The sequence below is a fragment of the Triticum aestivum genome, chromosome 7D (genome assembly GCF_018294505.1).
Source record: "Triticum aestivum cultivar Chinese Spring chromosome 7D, IWGSC CS RefSeq v2.1, whole genome shotgun sequence".
In the NCBI taxonomy this organism is placed as follows: domain Eukaryota; kingdom Viridiplantae; phylum Streptophyta; class Magnoliopsida; order Poales; family Poaceae; genus Triticum; species Triticum aestivum.
The window spans coordinates 498,913,041-498,930,843 of record NC_057814.1 but is presented as its reverse complement, the minus strand read 5'-3'; the positions used below and the strand labels follow the sequence as shown (position 1 = coordinate 498,930,843).

Sequence of the window (17,803 nt, the reverse complement as noted above, 5' to 3'; positions counted from 1 at the left end):
GACTCTCGGCCGTCGGATCGATTTTTTGATGCGTTGTGGACCGTTCGATCTCACTCCTGGTCGATATCAGCCGTTGGATCAAAAAAAGTTACTGCTACAATGAATAGTAGACCGTTGTATGCCCTCCAGTGTGCCACCGCCTGTAATTTCGCTGCCCCGCCGAGGGCATTTCTGTCATTTCGCGTACAGGGGTATAAAAAGTGGGCCGCTGTCGTGGGATGACCTAAGCCGCCTCCTCCCTCCCGCACCCGCGCCTCCCCCGCGCCCAGCTCCTCCCGCCTCGCCTCGCCTCCTCTCCCTCGAAACCCTAACCCGCGCCCGCCTCCCCCCCCCCGCCGCCGCCGCCGTCGTCGCCTCCTCTCCTCTTCCTCCCGCCCACGCCTCCCTGCCCCGCTCCCGTCCAGGGCCAGCCCCACACCGCCGTCATCTCGCCTCCGCGTCCTCTTCCTTCCTCTCCTCCCCATGGGGCGACGGCGGCAAGGACGGCGCGCTGCGCCCGCCCCCTCCGCTCCACCAGAGCCCTCCCCGTCCCCGTCTGCGCCCTCGAGCTCAAGGACCCCCGGTCGCCCTCGGCCCCGGCGTCCTACCGGGTCCTGCTCGCCGCCCTCGCCTGCGCCGCCCTCGGCGTGCTCGTCTCCGCCCCCTCCACTTTGTTTCCTCCGTGCTTCGATCTGGTACCTCCACTCCTCTCCATCTCCCCCTCTCACCCACCCCCTCGCCATGCGAGTGTGTGTGTGTTTGTGCAGCACTCGGTTTGGTCGGTCGCTGGTTCCTCCGAACAGTTGGTCCATTGAGCCCTGGGAGACCTTAGGGGTTAGGGACGGTCCCAGCGATGTGAGGGATCGAGCAGCGGCAGTAGCGGAGCTCTTCAACTTTTTCTGATTATACTAGATACTAATCTACAATTCTATATATGCCATGCTATTTGGCTACCCATTTTCTTGATCTACTTGAATTAGTACTACAGAGATGTCTGATGTACGTGTGTGTGTGGTTTTGCTATTAGGAGAATCAAGGAGGTTCTGTTAGGAGAATTTCCTTTTGTTTCCATGGTTAATTAATCTTGGGAGTATTCAAAAGCAGGCCATCATTGCTATTAGGAGGGTCAAGGAGGTTCCGACAGTCTTTTTTGTTTAGTGTATGATGGTCACATTTGTATTGACATCAATATTCAGATTTAATATGTTTATTGGGAGACCTTACTTCTATAACTAGATCATGAATATCTTTTGATCTTCTAAGAAACAGTTCTCCTGGATATTCCAATTTATACCTGCTCATACATCTGTTATATTACAAATCATGAATATCTTTTGATCTTCTAAGAAATAGTTGACCACGTCAGCCCACTCCACATTGCATTGAACTATATGCAGTTTACTTTTATCATAAACCATGTGGCTTAAGTTAAGCTTGGCGGGTCACTGATTACTTAGTATGGCAGCTCTTGTCAAAAAAATAGTATGGCAGCTTAGTATTTAGTGCTTACTGTATTAGTCAGTCAAGTATGCCGAATACCCTGTTCTGAAAGCACACACATGATATTTGAAGCTTTACATACACTTGGATGGTAACATAACACCCATGCTTTCAATTTTAAAATGCCAAATTGGCAATGGTCCTTAACTACCATATCTGCTCTGTAATCTCTGACTTGGTCGATGGAAAAGATTTGTTTATGGTTTCTGTAATCTCTATCGGCTATTCCCATAGCAAAATACTTGAAAGGTTTTGTTGGGGATCGTTGCAGAATTTTAAAATTTTCTACGCATCACCAAGATCCATCTATGGAGTTTACTAGCAACGAGAGGGAAGGAGTGCATCTACATACCCTTGTAGATCGCGAGCGGAAGCGTTCAAGTGAACGGGGTTGATGGAGTCGTACTCGTCGTGATCCAAATCACCGATGACCGAGCGCCGAACGGACGGCACCTCCGCGTTCAACACACGTACGGAGCAGCGACGTCTCCTCCTTCTTGATCCAGCAAGGGGGAAGGAGAGGTTGATGGAGATCCAGCAGCACGACGGCGTGGTGGTGGAAGTAGCGGGGATGCCGGCAGGGCTTCGCCAAGCACAAGCGGGAGGGAGAGGTGTCACGGGAGGGAGAGGGAGGCGCCAGGGGCTAGGGTACTGCTGCCCTCCCTCCCCCCACTATATAGGCCCCCTAGGGGGCGCCGACCCTGGAGATCCCATCTACATGGGGGGCGGCGCCCAAGGGGGGGGGGAACTTGCCCCCCAAGGCAAGTGGGGCGCCCCCCACCCCTAAGGTTTCCAACCCTAGGCGCAGGGGAGGCCCAAGGGGGGGGCGCCCCAGCCCACTAGGGGCTGGTTCCCTTCCCACTTCAGCCCATGGGGCCCTCCGGGATAGGTGGCCCCACCCGGTGGACCCCCGGGACCCTTCCGGTGGTCCCGGTACAATACCGGTGACCCCCGAAACTTTCCCGATGGCCGAAACTGGACTTCCTATATATAATTCTTCACCTCCGGACCATTCCGGAACTCCTCGTGACGTCCGGGATCTCATCCGGGACTCTGAACAACTTTCGGGTTACCGCATACTAATATCTCTACAACCCTAGCGTCACCGAACCTTAAGTGTGTAGACCCTACGGGTTCGGGAGACATGCAGACATGACCGAGACGACTCTCCGGTCAATAACCAACAGCGGGATCTGGATACCCATGTTGGCTCCCACATGTTCCACGGTGATCTCATCGGATGAACCACGATGTCGAGGATTCAATCAATCCCGTATACAATTCCCTTTATCAATCGGTACGTTACTTGCCCGAGATTCGATCGTCGGTATCCCAATACCTTGTTCAATCTCGTTACCGGCAAGTCACTTTACTCGTACCGTAATGCATGATCCCGTGACCAGACACTTGGTCACATTGAGCTCATTATGATGATGCATTACCGAGTGGGCCCAGAGATACCTCTCCGTCATACGGAGTGACAAATCCCAGTCTCGATTCGTGCCAACCCAACAGACACTTTCGGAGATACCCGTAGTGTACCTTTATAGCCACCCAGTTACGTTGTGACGTTTGGCACACCCAAAGCACTCCTACAGTATCCGGGAGTTGCACAATCTCATGGTCTAAGGAAATGATACTTGACACTTAGAAAAGCTCTAGCAAACGAACTACACGATCTTTGTGCTATGCTTAGGATTGGGTCTTGTCCATCACATCATTCTCCTAATGATGTGATCCCGTTATCAATGACATCCAATGTCCATAGTCAGGAAACCATGACTATCTGTTGATCAACGAGCTAGTCAACTAGAGGTTCACTAGGGACATGTTGTGGTCTATGTATTCACACATGTATTACGATTTCCGGATAACACAATTATAGCATGAACAATAGACAATTATCATGAATAAAGAAATATAATAATAACCATCTTATTATTGCCTCTAGGGCATATTTCCAACAGGTTTAGTCTTAGGGAATTCTTCATATTTATTTCCCGTTCGAAAGAGAATCCCTCTTCCCGCACCTCTAAGCGGAGCACCCCTTCGAGCCCAAGCCGTGGTCAGTATCCTAATTAACCTGCCGCTTCTTGGATTATTAATTAGTGAGACAGGATCAATGGAGTTCGTAGTATACTTTGAGTTTATTTTACTGCCTGGAGAAAGAACAAGAGCCCTTTCTTGGAGGGGCGTTCACGTGGATGACCGAACTAAGTCCTCTTCTTTTTTGTATCTTGAAATACAAATATGGTTTGATTTGATATTATATCATAGTATAAATTGTTAGATTCTGAGTCTATAATCTATAGACAGTTACAGTAGTTATGGTCAATTAATCGCTCCCCTGATTTTTGTACATTATTCTCACACGGAAAATATTGTTTGTTCCTCTCTTTTTTCAAGTTCACGCGTTGTACTGGAGATTACTGTAAGACACGAGCAGAGAGGATGATGTGGTAGTCAAGTTCTTCGTGGAAACCTTGCCTTGGTTGATCTTGCGGGCAGGTAATAGCTATTCTTTTTAGGCTGCTATTTTCTTTTCACCATGTCAACAAAAGTAAACTGCAAAACAATTTTCTTTGAGCAGTGAGCAAGCCTCTGAAATGAATAATTTTGGCCAAAAGCTCAATTCGATCTTGCTGTTCTGTGGCTCAAAGGTTGTTGACTACCGTTGGCACTGCCCAGTTAAGTCTATCAGGTTGTAAGCTCCTCCATGTTATGTTCCTTTGTTTACTTTTAGTAAGATTTGCCCAATTGTTGGACTGGTTAATTCCTGTATGACCAAATAATACATTGGAAGATAGAAAAACATGTCTGCATGCATGTAACATAGAAGCCAGTGTTGAGCATGAGAGCCATTTAAGAGAAGCTATCTGAAGGGTTATTTTTTGTACTATTCCATTTTAGGTTCCACTGATCATATATTTCTTTGGGGGCATTTTAGGCTCCTTTCAAGGAAGAACGGTTAAAATGGGATTAGGACGATCTTCGAAAGCGCTAACAGGGAAGCATGTTTCTGGTGTACCTGGTACTACAGAGTAAAATTAGGCATGCACCAACTGTTAGCTTCTTTCATTTTTCAATTCTTCAGGCCAGTAAACTCTGGTATAATGAACTGGTCACACAAGTTCCCGAGTCAGCGTTTGTTAGAAGGTTTTGGTTCCTCAAGGTCGGGTTTGCACCCTCGCACACATCTGCACCTCCGTGGACTGCAACTCCACCCAGGCCGTTGCTATAGGTTCACCTACTCCCTCTCTCTCTCTCTCTCTGACGGCTGGTCATCTAATTCTCTTGGATTGCAGGTCACCACTATCACAGGGCAGGACAAGGTCTTTGCAGTAGCTTGGATGTGTCATCGATCTCCCGAGCGCAATTCCATGACTAGCTTTGTGGTGGTGGGTAATTTAGTGCAACTTTGCCTGCTCATATCTGGAGTATGATAAGAATTTGGTGATTTTGTGCGGTACTTTAGCTTGCTGTAGACTTGTAGATATATGTAGCGAAAGCAAGTAGGGCATGTGATTTTTGTAGCTTTTATTATGATACATCTTTTAAACATGTGCTTTGTTGTACTTATTATTAGCAACTGTAGCAAGAACGGTTGCTGATCTCTATTGGACACACCCAGATGGAGATTTCGATATTTGCATCAGATATCTGTATTTATTTTAATTCTGCTTGCTCTGATTAAAATAGAAAATACCATCATTATCTTACACATTGTTCTGTTAGGATTGAATACAACAAGACACGTGCCCATTTCCGCTATTGTACCCTTGAATAAAATGGTAAATACTGCAGTTATCATATACAATCTCTCGGGAGTGAATACAACAAGCGCATTTTTGTTAATATCTCCTGCTTCCTGATGTATTTGTTTCTTGGTAAAAGCGAACTTCCAATGAATATTTTTGTGCTGGAGCAGGCTACAAGGTATGTATTCGGCTGTGCATATTTAATTTTAGTATCTGGTGGAGATGCCCTATTCAAGGAGAGGGAGGGTGTGTAAACTTTGTGAAATCCTTTCCTATTGATGACTTTGCAAACTTATCAGGAGGCGGTGTGAAGAAATCTAAACAGTTTATGAACTATATAGGAAGACATTTATAGGTTAGAAATAGTCAGTTCTACTTCTGCAGATTATCTAGATAAGTGATGAAGTTTAGTTAGTATTTTTTCTCCGTCACTTATTTATCTAGCAAAATTGCGAACCCATGGTATGAGCCACTATTGCAAGCATTATCATTATGTTCTGAGGGAAACATCAACTTTCCAAAGACAATATCCCAAACTGGACAGTTGATACATGGAACCATTTTACTTTAACATTTAAAGTATGGCTGCAAATCTGGGATGCAGGAGGTGAAAATTCATTGTCTACTCAGTTTCTCAGTTTTCCTCTTTCAAAAGCAAGAGATTTTTCAAGACCTTGCTCCACTGCTGTGGCACTCCTTTGGCACCGTTGCTGCACTGCTCCAGGTAGGTTACAATTATTGCAAAGTTCTAAATTCAGTTGCAATGGCAAGAGTAAGTATGTACTTGTGTAGTTCTGGTTATTTGAGTTAGGGTGGTTGTGCATGTGTATTGATTCTTTCAATATAAAATTTATTGATGGTTCTGTGCATTCTCCTTATCCAGCTTGTCTTGCTGTTTTGAAAATATATGCAGGAGATTGTGTCAATCTACCCTTCACTTTCATCTCCTACTTTGTTGCCAGTTGCATCAAACCGTGTCTGCAATGCACTTGCACTTCTTCAGGTATGCTTTTACATGAGAAAGAAAGGAAACCCTCACTCCTGGTGGGCCTTCTGGTGGATTGAGAAGACTACTGCTTTCATATCATGCTTGCTTGCCATCTGCCCCTCAATTTCATTTTACTTCTTTTTTTAATTGCAGTGTGTTGCTTCACACCCTGAGACCAGGATCTCGTTCTTGAATGGTACTAAGCGCTACTGTTTCTATGCCAAGTCTTAAATATTTCCATCGTTTATAATTATTAAAAAGCTTTCCTCATTTTGGTGACTTTACAGAATAAGTAAATCTTAACTAGCAGTGGTTAATAATTGAGTCTTCTTCCTTTTCCTTTGCAGCTCACATCCCACTGTACATGTACCCGTTCCTAAATACTACCAGCAAGACCAGACCTTTTGAGTACTTGAGGCTTACCAGCTTGGGTGTTGTTGGTGCTCTTGTGAAGGTAATTTAAAACTAGATACTTACGCAAACTAGGAATGGATGGTCCATATTGATTTTTGCTTTAAATTGTGAGAGGGTTGAACCAGAGGGGAAAACGGTGATTGGGATTGGTTGTATTCTTTTTTTTGTAGACTATATATTGTTCTTTTGGTATTCTCATTCCAGTAATCCAGTCATTTTAATCAAATGGACTCATTGGGATTGGATCCCAGGAATCCCAACAATAACCGTTATTTTTGAACCGAACAGGTTAATGATTTGTTAGAAATTATATTGTTTCTTCTTTTGGATATCCGATTTGCATATCATAAGAGTATTTTTTGTTGCTTTGTTTTTTATATATGCAGGTTGACGATTTTGAAGTTATTGGACACAAGCAGCTGCTTGAAAGGACATCTAGAAAAAATGGTGCATTATTAGATGCCGCCTCTCCTAATTCATAACTGCCACTAGGCTTCTCTTTTTTACATATACAGTATATATTACTTGCTTGGCTAATAGCATCATATCTTACGTCCTGCTCGAACTCTGTATTTAGTTCCATTGTGTTGTTGCTATTCTCTTGCTTGTGGCGTGTGGCCTATAATATGCAAATATTCATGACAATGCTTTTGGACTGTGCAATTCAGGAGTAGAAATAGTTGTAAATAAATGATGCTTTTGTGCAATTCATGAAAATGATTTGAGTACCGAGTTCTTCGAAAGGGTTGGAATGTGTAAGGTTAATTATTGTTCGGAGGTCATTAGGTTTATCCATTTCTACTCTTGGATATTTGCTCGGTGGGAAGACTTGCTAGACTATTGCAGCATTACAACCTGCTAGATTGAAGTATACTAATGTTTGCTTAGCACCTCCAGTTTAATGGCATGTCATTTCAGCCATAATTTTGTTGTAGGTTTGCATAGATAAATTAGTAGCACTCTTGGTTTCAAAGTGTGTGTTTCATGGGACTTAGCTTTGTTCAAGAGACGTAACTCCAATTACAATTTTCAGCCAAAATTCTGTTGTATGGAAACATTCAGTGATTCTTTCTTTTTTATTTGAACTAAGCCATAATTCTAATGGCTGAACTGAGCCATCAATGTGCTCCTCTTCCTCTCCAGCCGCCGCTCCCATCATGACACTACGCGGCATCCTTTGGTTGAGGTGCCCCCCTCCCCATGCCTCTTTCCTGTGCCTTCTGACATCGTCGAGCCGATTAGAGTCGATGGTGACAAGGATCACGCTCATGGGATTTCGCTTTGCACCTCAACCACTCCTGCTAATGTGGATCAGGGGATGGATTGATGGATATCGCAATTTTGGTTGCCTGCTTGGACTGAAGTCTCTGAATGTTACAAATTCATTTGTCATCATGATCCTGTTTTTTTCATTGTCGCCTTTGGATAGTCAATATGATGTTAATTTAGCTTTCGCCTATGCAAGTTTGTCAGGCACAATAAAGATTTGAATGTTTGAATCATATCAGCAACAACTTGGAGGTGCTTATTTTCTCCATGGGGTCTTTCGGAAGCTTAAAAATAACACAACAAAGGTTCGCTCTAAATGTAATATTTTCATGGTTTTTGTCTACTTGCTTGAAAATTGGAAAGGGACATTTTCTTGATAATTTAACCCATCAACGGTCAATTGCTTACATGTTGTCGTTTCTCACGGTTTGATTTATATGTACTGTGAACTGCAAATACCTCGGCTCCTTGCAATATAGGAATCAATGGTACCCTATTTACTTATTGAATTATTTATTTCCTATATTATTTTGCTTGCGAAGTTCAGATTCAACTTAAGAACATGGACTGTTTGTGCTTGCTTGTAGGTTCCGATATTACACCAGAACTTTAGCTTTCTCGGGCATGTGACGATGGCTTCCATGGAAAAATCATCAAAGTGACTGTCGATGACCTTCAGGTCCATATCTCTCTCAATCTCGATTTTCTCTTATTTTGCAGATCGGAAGTGGACTAAAAACTGAGATATGACATGTCTTGAGAAATGCTAATGCCATGATAGTTTGATGTCTGTAGCAGCTCTTTTATTTTCGTTGAAACTTTTCTATGTGATATTGAGCACTGTATAAGTATCTTTTGGCAACTTCTACCATATATGTTTTACTTGGAAATTTAGCCCTGGAGCATCTATTTGAGCATGGTTCAACATTGCATAATGCAGTTGTTTTGTATTTGATTGCAAGATTTGCGCCTAGAATGCATAATGCCCAAATAGTAGGACGTGTTGCTGCTCTTGTCTTGTGGTGTTTGCGCTCACATGGCTTGCGGCCGTCAGGCAGATCTTGTAGTTCATGACTTCACTTTTTACACTATCTAGCGAAGAAATACCGAGTTGCTGGTTACTTTCTTCCACTGACTATGATCTGCCACATTCATCTATAGGTATATCAGTGTCAAATGACAAAAGAAGGCCTCCAGAAAGTTTGTTCATCAGGCACAAGCGAACGACAAAATGCAGGATCAAGTACATAAAGTTATCTTTTGCTTTTTTTATCCTTCAAACAACCAAGTAAATTGATTTCTCATGGCTCTGTTTTCACTTTTACAGTGGAATTCTCTTTCAACAGAAGATCTGCATGATCTTTTTACTCTTCATGAACAAGTCAGGTGAACTTTGCTTCTCATGGCCCACTGTAGCATTTTCTTTGTGAAACATGTAAAGTTAAAACACTGATTTCGTATCTCATTCATTATTATTCCTTAGTATCCAAATGATATTACATCTGTTGTATTAACATGATTGGATTTTGTGTTTTCTTTTGCTACTAAATAATATTTGCTTACAAAATCTTATTCCGGTTTCAGTGCGAGAGAAAGTTGCATGCTATATGAGTGTTAAACGCCATCGAGCGATCTGAACAGAGCCGTGGCTCGAGTCGTTTTCGCTGTCCTGATCCATGGGTCAGGATTGATGCTTTCCGGTAACTCCGACAGTAGCCGAGTAAACGCAAGCATGGGTCGCTGGGAGCAGCTGTCTCCTACCTCTCGAGCCTGGATCCATCTTTTATCTAGAGAGGCAGCCTCGGCGAGCCACCGTCTGTGAGAAGGGACCTGCGGATACCCGTGAAGATGGGGTTCCTGCTGCAGCCGATTAACAGGTGCAGATTTGTGTTAGTGATGTGCGCAGTTCCGCAAGGATTTGTTTCCGCATTTCTGCATCTAACCTGAATTTTGGTAAATGGGGTTATGTAGACGCACCATGAGGGAAGCAGTGTGGACGGCCAAATCTGTGCGGCAGAAGTGGGGGCAGAGGCAGCGATTGGGGATTCCGCTCAGTCATCTGATTAATCCATAGAACAGATCGATCCCAAATTGCCTGGATAGACTAGAAGGTATGTCAGATTCCCGATCATATAGTGTTTGGCTGAATTACATCTTGCAGATTTGAGTAGAAAGTGCCACCACTTTTCGGCAGAAATGTAGTTAATAGAAAATATTAAAATAACAAGGTTGGTGTTTGTTGCCATGGGTAGCGGGGATTTTAGCAAATAATTAAAATTGTTGGATGATGCATGTGTGGCGCTTCAGCCAATCTATATTTTTAATCCGTAAGCAGTTAGTTGTTCCTGATGAAAAGAATGTGATTATGGATCAAATAAACATGGTTACAATTAATTCATAGTGTTGTGTTTCGTGGGGAGGGATTGTTAGCTATATATTTTTTTTGGAATCATGCCTGCATCATTATTTGAGAAGAATGTGGTGGGCAATCTGTTGCATGTACTAATTGTGTATGAACACTTTTATTTGCACACAGAGTTAGGATTTGGGCCACCGACCCAGGCAGGGCGCATGTGTATACTCAATTTGATGGGTGTACTGTTACATTTAGTTGGTTACTAACTTTTTATAATAATTTTGTCCATCAAGTATTCATGTGGTATAACTATCACGTGCCTGATCATATTCCTGTGGTACCCTGCAACTCATGTGCTTGTGTTGAACATTACATGTGCTTAAGATTTATTAAACCATGGAATAGATATGGAAAATTAGCATAGAACTATAGATACTGTGTACTTATGTTCAGATTGAAAAATTCATGTATCATGTCCTTCTGTAAGAAACTTTCTAATCCAAATGATTGGAGTGCTATCGTTTGGCCATACAAAAGCATAGAGGAATTGTAAGTAATGTGGTCGATGCTCGATAGTATCAGGTTCGTGTGAGGCAGTCCCTATGAAGTACATCGACAAGACAGATGAATTGCAGCACTTATTAGTATGCTTCCTGATTATGGCTCCGTAGTTGGCTCTTCTTTATTATGTCCCGTTCTTATTACCTCCTCTTATGTGTTCTTACTTTTGGTATCGAACTTCGTGTCGAATGGTTATCTTTTGCGGTCGTATGAACGCACCGAGCTTGATCCTGCCTTATAAACTTATGTTGATCTTAAGCTCTATCACAATTAAATGTTTCTTTACTTTATTATCCTCTATATGTGCAAATGTTATACCTGGTTTCTACTAATATAGTGTTATATGCTTCGGCAAAATGCTGAGACCGGCACCCTCGCGCCAAGGCGCGATTCCGATCTAATGGGAGATGTGGTCGCGCGGCTCGCGCCGAGCCGCCGACGAGCGAGGAGGTGTCGTGCAGCTGCGGCCCGTGCTGGTGCCGTGGCAAGTGAAGGCCCAGCCCAACATAGCATAAGGTCCTTATGCTATGTTGGGCTGGGCCTTCGCTACAGGCAGCGATTTTGCTGGGCCTTTTTTTTCTTCCTGATTTCAGGTTATTACTATATTCCTAAAAGAAAAGGTACCGGGACTATAAATCCGAATTTACCGCAATCAGGAGCACTCTTTGCAAAGGTCACTCACACCTTCCCAGATTGCGATAAGTGGCGCACTGTGTGTCACTTGTCACAACCACGCAGTGCGCCACTTGTCGTGACCTGCGAGTTTTCCCTTTTTTCATAGATCTGATTATTCAAAACATTTTATCTCTTAAACTGTGCATCCAAATGTCGAACTGTTTTCACCATTGGATTGGATTCCTCGCGTCAAGATCGTCAAAACTAGATCTCATGTTGAGAACTTTTGACGAATTTTTTTTCACGAAAAAACCGAACCAGGAGCACGCTTTTTTTTCTTTCCGAAAGAGGCACGACCGTGCCTCTCACGGAAAGGGAAAAAAAGAAAACATGTTTTTTTCGTTTTCGAGAGGCACTGTCTTATGCCCGGTTTCCGCTTCTTTTTTTATTTTCTTCTTTCTTTTATATTTTTAGGAAATAAACGGTTATATAAGAAATTGTGTGATTTTTAAAAAATTGCATGAATATTTTGAAGCTAAATGAACATTTCCTAAAATTATAATAACACTATTTTCAACATGTGACCACTTTCCTAACGCACAAGGAAGGGTCGAATCGACGCCCTGCGGCCAGTGGCGGAGCTACATTCTTTTTTTTTTAACTCGGAGCTACATGCATTGTTGAGGGGGGCGCCTTAGCATATTTAGTGAAGGAAAGAGAATTAAATACTTGAATTAAGAAGAGTATAGCATTTGCCCTCCCCCCACCCCCCGCCCCATGCATATTTTCTCTCGGACCCCCCTTTGATTCTCAACTAACTCCGCCACTATGTGCGGCACTAGATTGTGTGTTCGTTCGGCTACGAAGGCCTAATGATTCAATGTGAGACGCTGGATTTTGTGGAGGTGCGGCGAGAGGAGCAAGAAAGGGCTACCAGCACCATAAAATAAGCATCCACCATGATTGTCAAATCCCTACCTCCCTATGCATGCGATGCCGACAAGAAGGCACCAAAGTCTCAATCAAACGACACGAAGACGAGGCCGGAGACATCATCCTCACAGATTGACATGTTGGGTCCATGCAAAGGCAGACCGAAGCTCTCACATCCCTTCCTTTCTATGGAGTTTAGGGCCTCCACGGGTAACCCCAAATCGGACACAACAACAGACCACTGACACAAATATAGAAGCCGTCCATCCAACCATGTGCACCTAACTCCGCTCATGTCCACACATGTTTTTTTTCTACACTCGCGACACTCAAAATAATTATAGATATATAGAAATAATTCTTCAAGTAGTGCAAATATTCGAATGCAATAATAGTTCAAATATAAATATTACTCCCTCCATCCCATAATGTAATCTTAACATTAAGTTTTAAAATAAAGTAGTTTAAATCTGAATTCAACTTGTTTGCACATATGTTATGGTTCTCCTTAAAGCGACCACAGATGCTCAATCAGATCATTCTGAAGCTACTCATGAGTTCCTCGGTGTCGAATCCATTGCTGCATGTGGCTAAAATCCCGGAACATCATCGGATTATGCTCAGGAAGTTGGGTAGATCACCCATGTGCTCAAATTTCAGACCTTCGTCAACTTTTTTTTTGAAAAATATCGAGACTTTATTCATTAGATATAAGAAGTACATCGTTCATGAGGATCATTATAATCTCATCTACAGGTTCCTCAAACCAGACAGAAGTCTAAGAAAATCTAGCTAATTTAGCAAGCTCATGGGCTACTTTATTTGCTTCTCTATCACAATGTTCGAATCTAGTAATACTAAAATCACAAGCGTAATGAAAACAATCATCGAAGATTGCTGCTGCCGCACCCGCTGATTGTCCTCCATCCTGCATAGTATAAATTACCTCCAGGTTATCTGAGTTAATAATAAGGCGATTACATCCTGCCCTTTGCGCCAGAGTTAAACCAAACTTGAGAGCAAGGGCTTCCGCCATCAGCACATATGCGCAGTAATCGATCTTCTCATTTCCTCCAGCAATAAACCTGCCTTTGTCGTCTCTCAGGACCGCCCCCATCGTTCCCCTAAGCATATCATGGTCAAAAGAAGCATCAACATTAAGTTTCACAAAACCTCTAGGGGGCAAGACCATCCTTCCTTCTTAATGGTAGCCTTGGGCGATGAAGCATTAACAAAGTTTGTGGTAAGTGCTAAAACACCCATTGAAATCTGCAAGGCATTTTGGGATGTCTCCTTATGCACTAACTTCCGTCTTTCCCACCATAAATACCATGTTGAGACAACAATCATCTCACGCACATTGTGGTGACCTATCATCCTCAAATCTTGGTCCGGGAGAAGTAGTAAGTACTCCAACACCGCCTCTCCGGCATGGTCTACCTCGCACGCTTTATCGATAATATCAATTATCCCTAGCCTTTTCCAAACCTCCTTTGCTTCCCTACAACGAAAAACATATGTTTTGTATCTTCTAAGCCCTCTGAGCAAGTGGGGCAAGTGGCCGAAACCTTCATACGTCTATTAGTAAGCGTAACCTGGCATGAGAGAGTTCCATGAAGCGTGCGCCATATAAAAATTTTCACTTTTGCCGGGCAAGATAACTTCCATATCTTACTCCAAATAGGGTTAACTGTGGTTTGCCCCATTCCATTGGAGTATTTTAATTTGTTACCATACTGATTTTCCCACTCGATGGAATATGCTGACCGAACCGAGAACATTCCATTTTTTGTATAGCTCCAAGCAATAAAACCTGGCATATCACATTGCGAGAGTGGAATTGAAAGAATCCTTTGTATATCGATGGGCCACATAGTTTGTTTGATGAGTTCTTCATCCCAATTATTGGACACAGGATCAATGAGATCACCTACCTTGGTTAAGAGATGCCCCCCTTCGGCGTTACAATTCTCCTATTAGCACAGTTTGGGATCCAAGCATCTTCCCAAATATTTATTTTTTGTCCGTTCCCCACTCGCCAGATATAGCCTCTTTTCAGGGTAATGATGTCTGCCATAATACTCTGCCATGTAAAAGAAGAGCCTTTCCTTTGTTTAGCATTCATCAAGTCACCATCAGGGTAGTACTTTGCCCTTAAGATAGAAGCACACAAAGAATCAGGGTTATCCAGAAGACGCCATGCTTGTTTAGCGAGCAACGCCAAGTTGAAACAGTGAATATCACGAAATCCCGTGCCACCTTGATTTTTAGGAACACGCATTTTCCACCAGGACATCCAATGCATCCTTTTTTGGTTCTCCTCGTCTCCCCACCAGAAATGCGCCATCGCATCAATGATTCCTTTACAATTTTTTTTAGGAATTTTAAAGACCGACATTGCATGGGTGGGTATGGCTTGGATCACAGCCTTGAGCAGGATTTCCTCCCCCCCGGTGGACAACAATTTCTCCTTCCAGCCAATGATTTTCTTAAGAATTCATTCAATCAAAATTGGAAACAGTCTGTTTTATCCACCCAACATTTGCTCGCAGGCCCAAATATTTATCAGTAAGAACCTCCGTCATTATATTCAGTGTTGTACATAATTGTGCTCTGATCTCCACCTTCTTATTTGAAGGAAATATGCCCTAGAGGTAATAATAAAGTTGTTATTTATATTTCCTTATATCATGATAAATATTTATTATTCATGCTAGAATTGTATTAACCGGAAACTTAGTACATGTGTGAATACATAGACAAACAGAGTGTCACTAGTATGCCTCTACTTGACTAGCTCGTTAATCAAAGATGATCAAGTTTCCTAGACATAGACATGAGTTGTCATTTGATTAACGGGATCACATCATTAGAGAATGATGTGATTGACAAGACCCATCCGTTAGCTTAGCACTATGATCGTTTAGTTTTTTGCTATTGCTTTCTTCATGACTTATACATGTTCATATGACTATGAGATTATGCAACTCCCGAATACCGGAGGAACACTTAATGTGCTATCAAATGTCACAACGTAACTGGGTGATTATAAAGATGCTCTATAGGTGTCTCCGATGGTTTTTGTTGAGTTGGCATAGATCGAGATTAGGATTTGTCACTCCGATTGTCGAAGAGGTATCTCTGGGCCCTCTCGGTAATGCACATCACTATAAGCCTTGCAAGCAATGTGACTAATGAGTTAGTTGCGGGATGATGCATTACGAAACGAGTAAAGAGACTTTTCGGTAATGAGATTGAACTAGGTATTACCGACGATCGAATCTCGGGCAAGTAACATACCGATGACAAAGGGAACAACGCATGTTGTTATGCGGTTTGACCGATAAAGATCTTCGTAGAATATGTGGGAGCCAATATGAGCATCCAAGTTCCGCTATTGGTTATTGACCGGAGATGAGTCTCGGTCATGTCTACATAATTCGATGACGATCGGTATTATGAGTTTATGTGTTTTGATGTACCGAAGATTATTCGGAGTCCCGGATATGATCGCGGACATGACGAGGAGTCTCGAAATGGTCGAGACATAAAAATCGATATATTGGAAGGCTATGTTTGGACACCGGAAAGGTTTCGGATGAGTTCGGGCATTTTCCGGAGTACCGGGAGGTTACCGGAACCCCCCGGAGCTTAATGGGCCTACATGGGCTTTAGTGGAAGAGAGATGAGAAGGCCAAGAGGAGGGGCGCCCCCCAAGCCCAATCCGAATTGGGAGGGGGGCCGGGCCCCCTTTCCTTCTCTCCCTCTTCCCCTTCCTTCCCCCTCCTAGTTGGACTGGGAAAGGGGGGAACCTACTCCTAGTTGGAGTAGGATTCCCCCCATTGGGGCGCACCCCTTGAGGCCGGCCGGCCCCCTCCTCCACTCCTTTATATACGGGGAAGGGGGCACCCCATAGACACACAAGTTGATTGTTTAGCCGTGTGCAGTGCCCCCCTCCACAGTTTTCCACCTCGGTCATATCGTTGTAGTGCTTAGGCGAAGCCCTGCGTCGGTAACTTCATCATCACTGTCATCACGCCGTCGCGCTGACGAAACTCTCCCTCGGCCTCAGCTGGATCAAGAGTTCGAGGGACGTCACCGAGATGAACGTGTGCAGATCGCGGAGGTGCCGTGCGTTCGGTACTTGATCGGTTGGATCGCGAAGACGTTCGACTACATCAACCGCGTTACTTAACGCTTCCGATTTCGGTCTACAAGGGTACGTGGACACACTCTCTCGTTCGTTGCTATGCATCTCCTAGATAGATCTTGCATGGTAGGAATTTTTTTGAAATACTGCATTCCCCAACAGTGGTATCAGAGCCAGGTCTATGCGTAGATGTTATATGCACGAGTAGAACACAAAGAGTTGTGGGCGATAATAGTCATACTGCTTACCAGCATGTCATACTTTCATTCGGCGGTATTGTTGGATGAAGCGGCCCAGACCGACATTACATGACCGCATTCATGAGACTAGTTCTACCGCCGTGCTTTGCACACAGGTGGCTAGTGGGTGTCTGTTTCTCCAACTTTAGCTGAATCGAGTGTGACTACGCCCGGTCCTTGTTGAAGGTTAAAACAGAACACTTGATGAAAAATCGTTGTGGTTTTGATGCGTAGGTAAGAACGATTCTTGCTAGAAGCCCGTAGCAGCCACATAAAACTTGAAACAACAAAGTAGAGGACGTCTAACTTGTTTTTGCAGGGCTTGCTGTGATGTGATATGGTCAAGACGTGATGATATATAAATTGTTGTATGAGATGATCATGTTTTGTAACAGTTATCAGCAACTGGCAGGAGCCATATGGTTGTCGCTTTATTGTATATCACCATGTAATTGCTTTACTTTATCACTAAGCGGTAGCGATAGTCGTAGAAGTAATAGTTGGCGAGACGACAATGATGCTTCGATGAAGATCAAGGTGTCAAGCCGGTGACGATGGTGATCATGACGGTGCTTTGGAGATGGACATCAAAGGCACAAGATGATGATGGCCATATCATATCACTTATATTGATTGCATGTGATGTTTATCCTTTATGCATCTTATTTTGCTTAGTACGGCGGTAGCATTATAAGATGATCTCTCACTAAATTTCAAGGTACAAGTGTTCTCCCTGAGTATGCACCATTGCGACAGTTCTTCGTGCTGAGACACCACGTGATGATCGGGTGTGATAAGCTCTACGTTCACATACAACAGGTGCAAGCCAGTTTTGCACACGCATAATACTAGGGTTAAACTTGACGAGCCTAGCATATGCAGATATGGCCTTGGAACACTGAGACCGAAAGGTCGAGCGTGAATCATATAGTAGATATGATCAACATAGTGATGTTCACCATTGAAAACTACTCCATCTCACGTGATGATCGGACATGGTTTAGTTGAGATGGATCACGTGATCACTTAGATGATTAGAGG

At 43.4% G+C, this 17,803-nt stretch overlaps 1 protein-coding gene across 1 annotated transcript; it reads left to right on the top strand.

The window, feature by feature from the left end:
• Positions 1 to 5,110: 5,110 nt before the first annotated feature.
• LOC123171197 (CCR4-NOT transcription complex subunit 9-like) lies at positions 5,111 to 7,121 on the top strand. The gene is made up of 7 exons (XM_044588808.1): positions 5,111 to 5,141; positions 5,408 to 5,415; positions 5,842 to 5,961; positions 6,151 to 6,240; positions 6,379 to 6,421; positions 6,573 to 6,679; positions 7,026 to 7,121. The coding sequence occupies exons 1-7, from the start codon at positions 5,111 to 5,113 to the stop codon at positions 7,119 to 7,121; spliced, it is 495 nt and encodes a 164-aa protein (XP_044444743.1).
• The last annotated feature ends 10,682 nt before the right edge of the window (positions 7,122 to 17,803 follow it).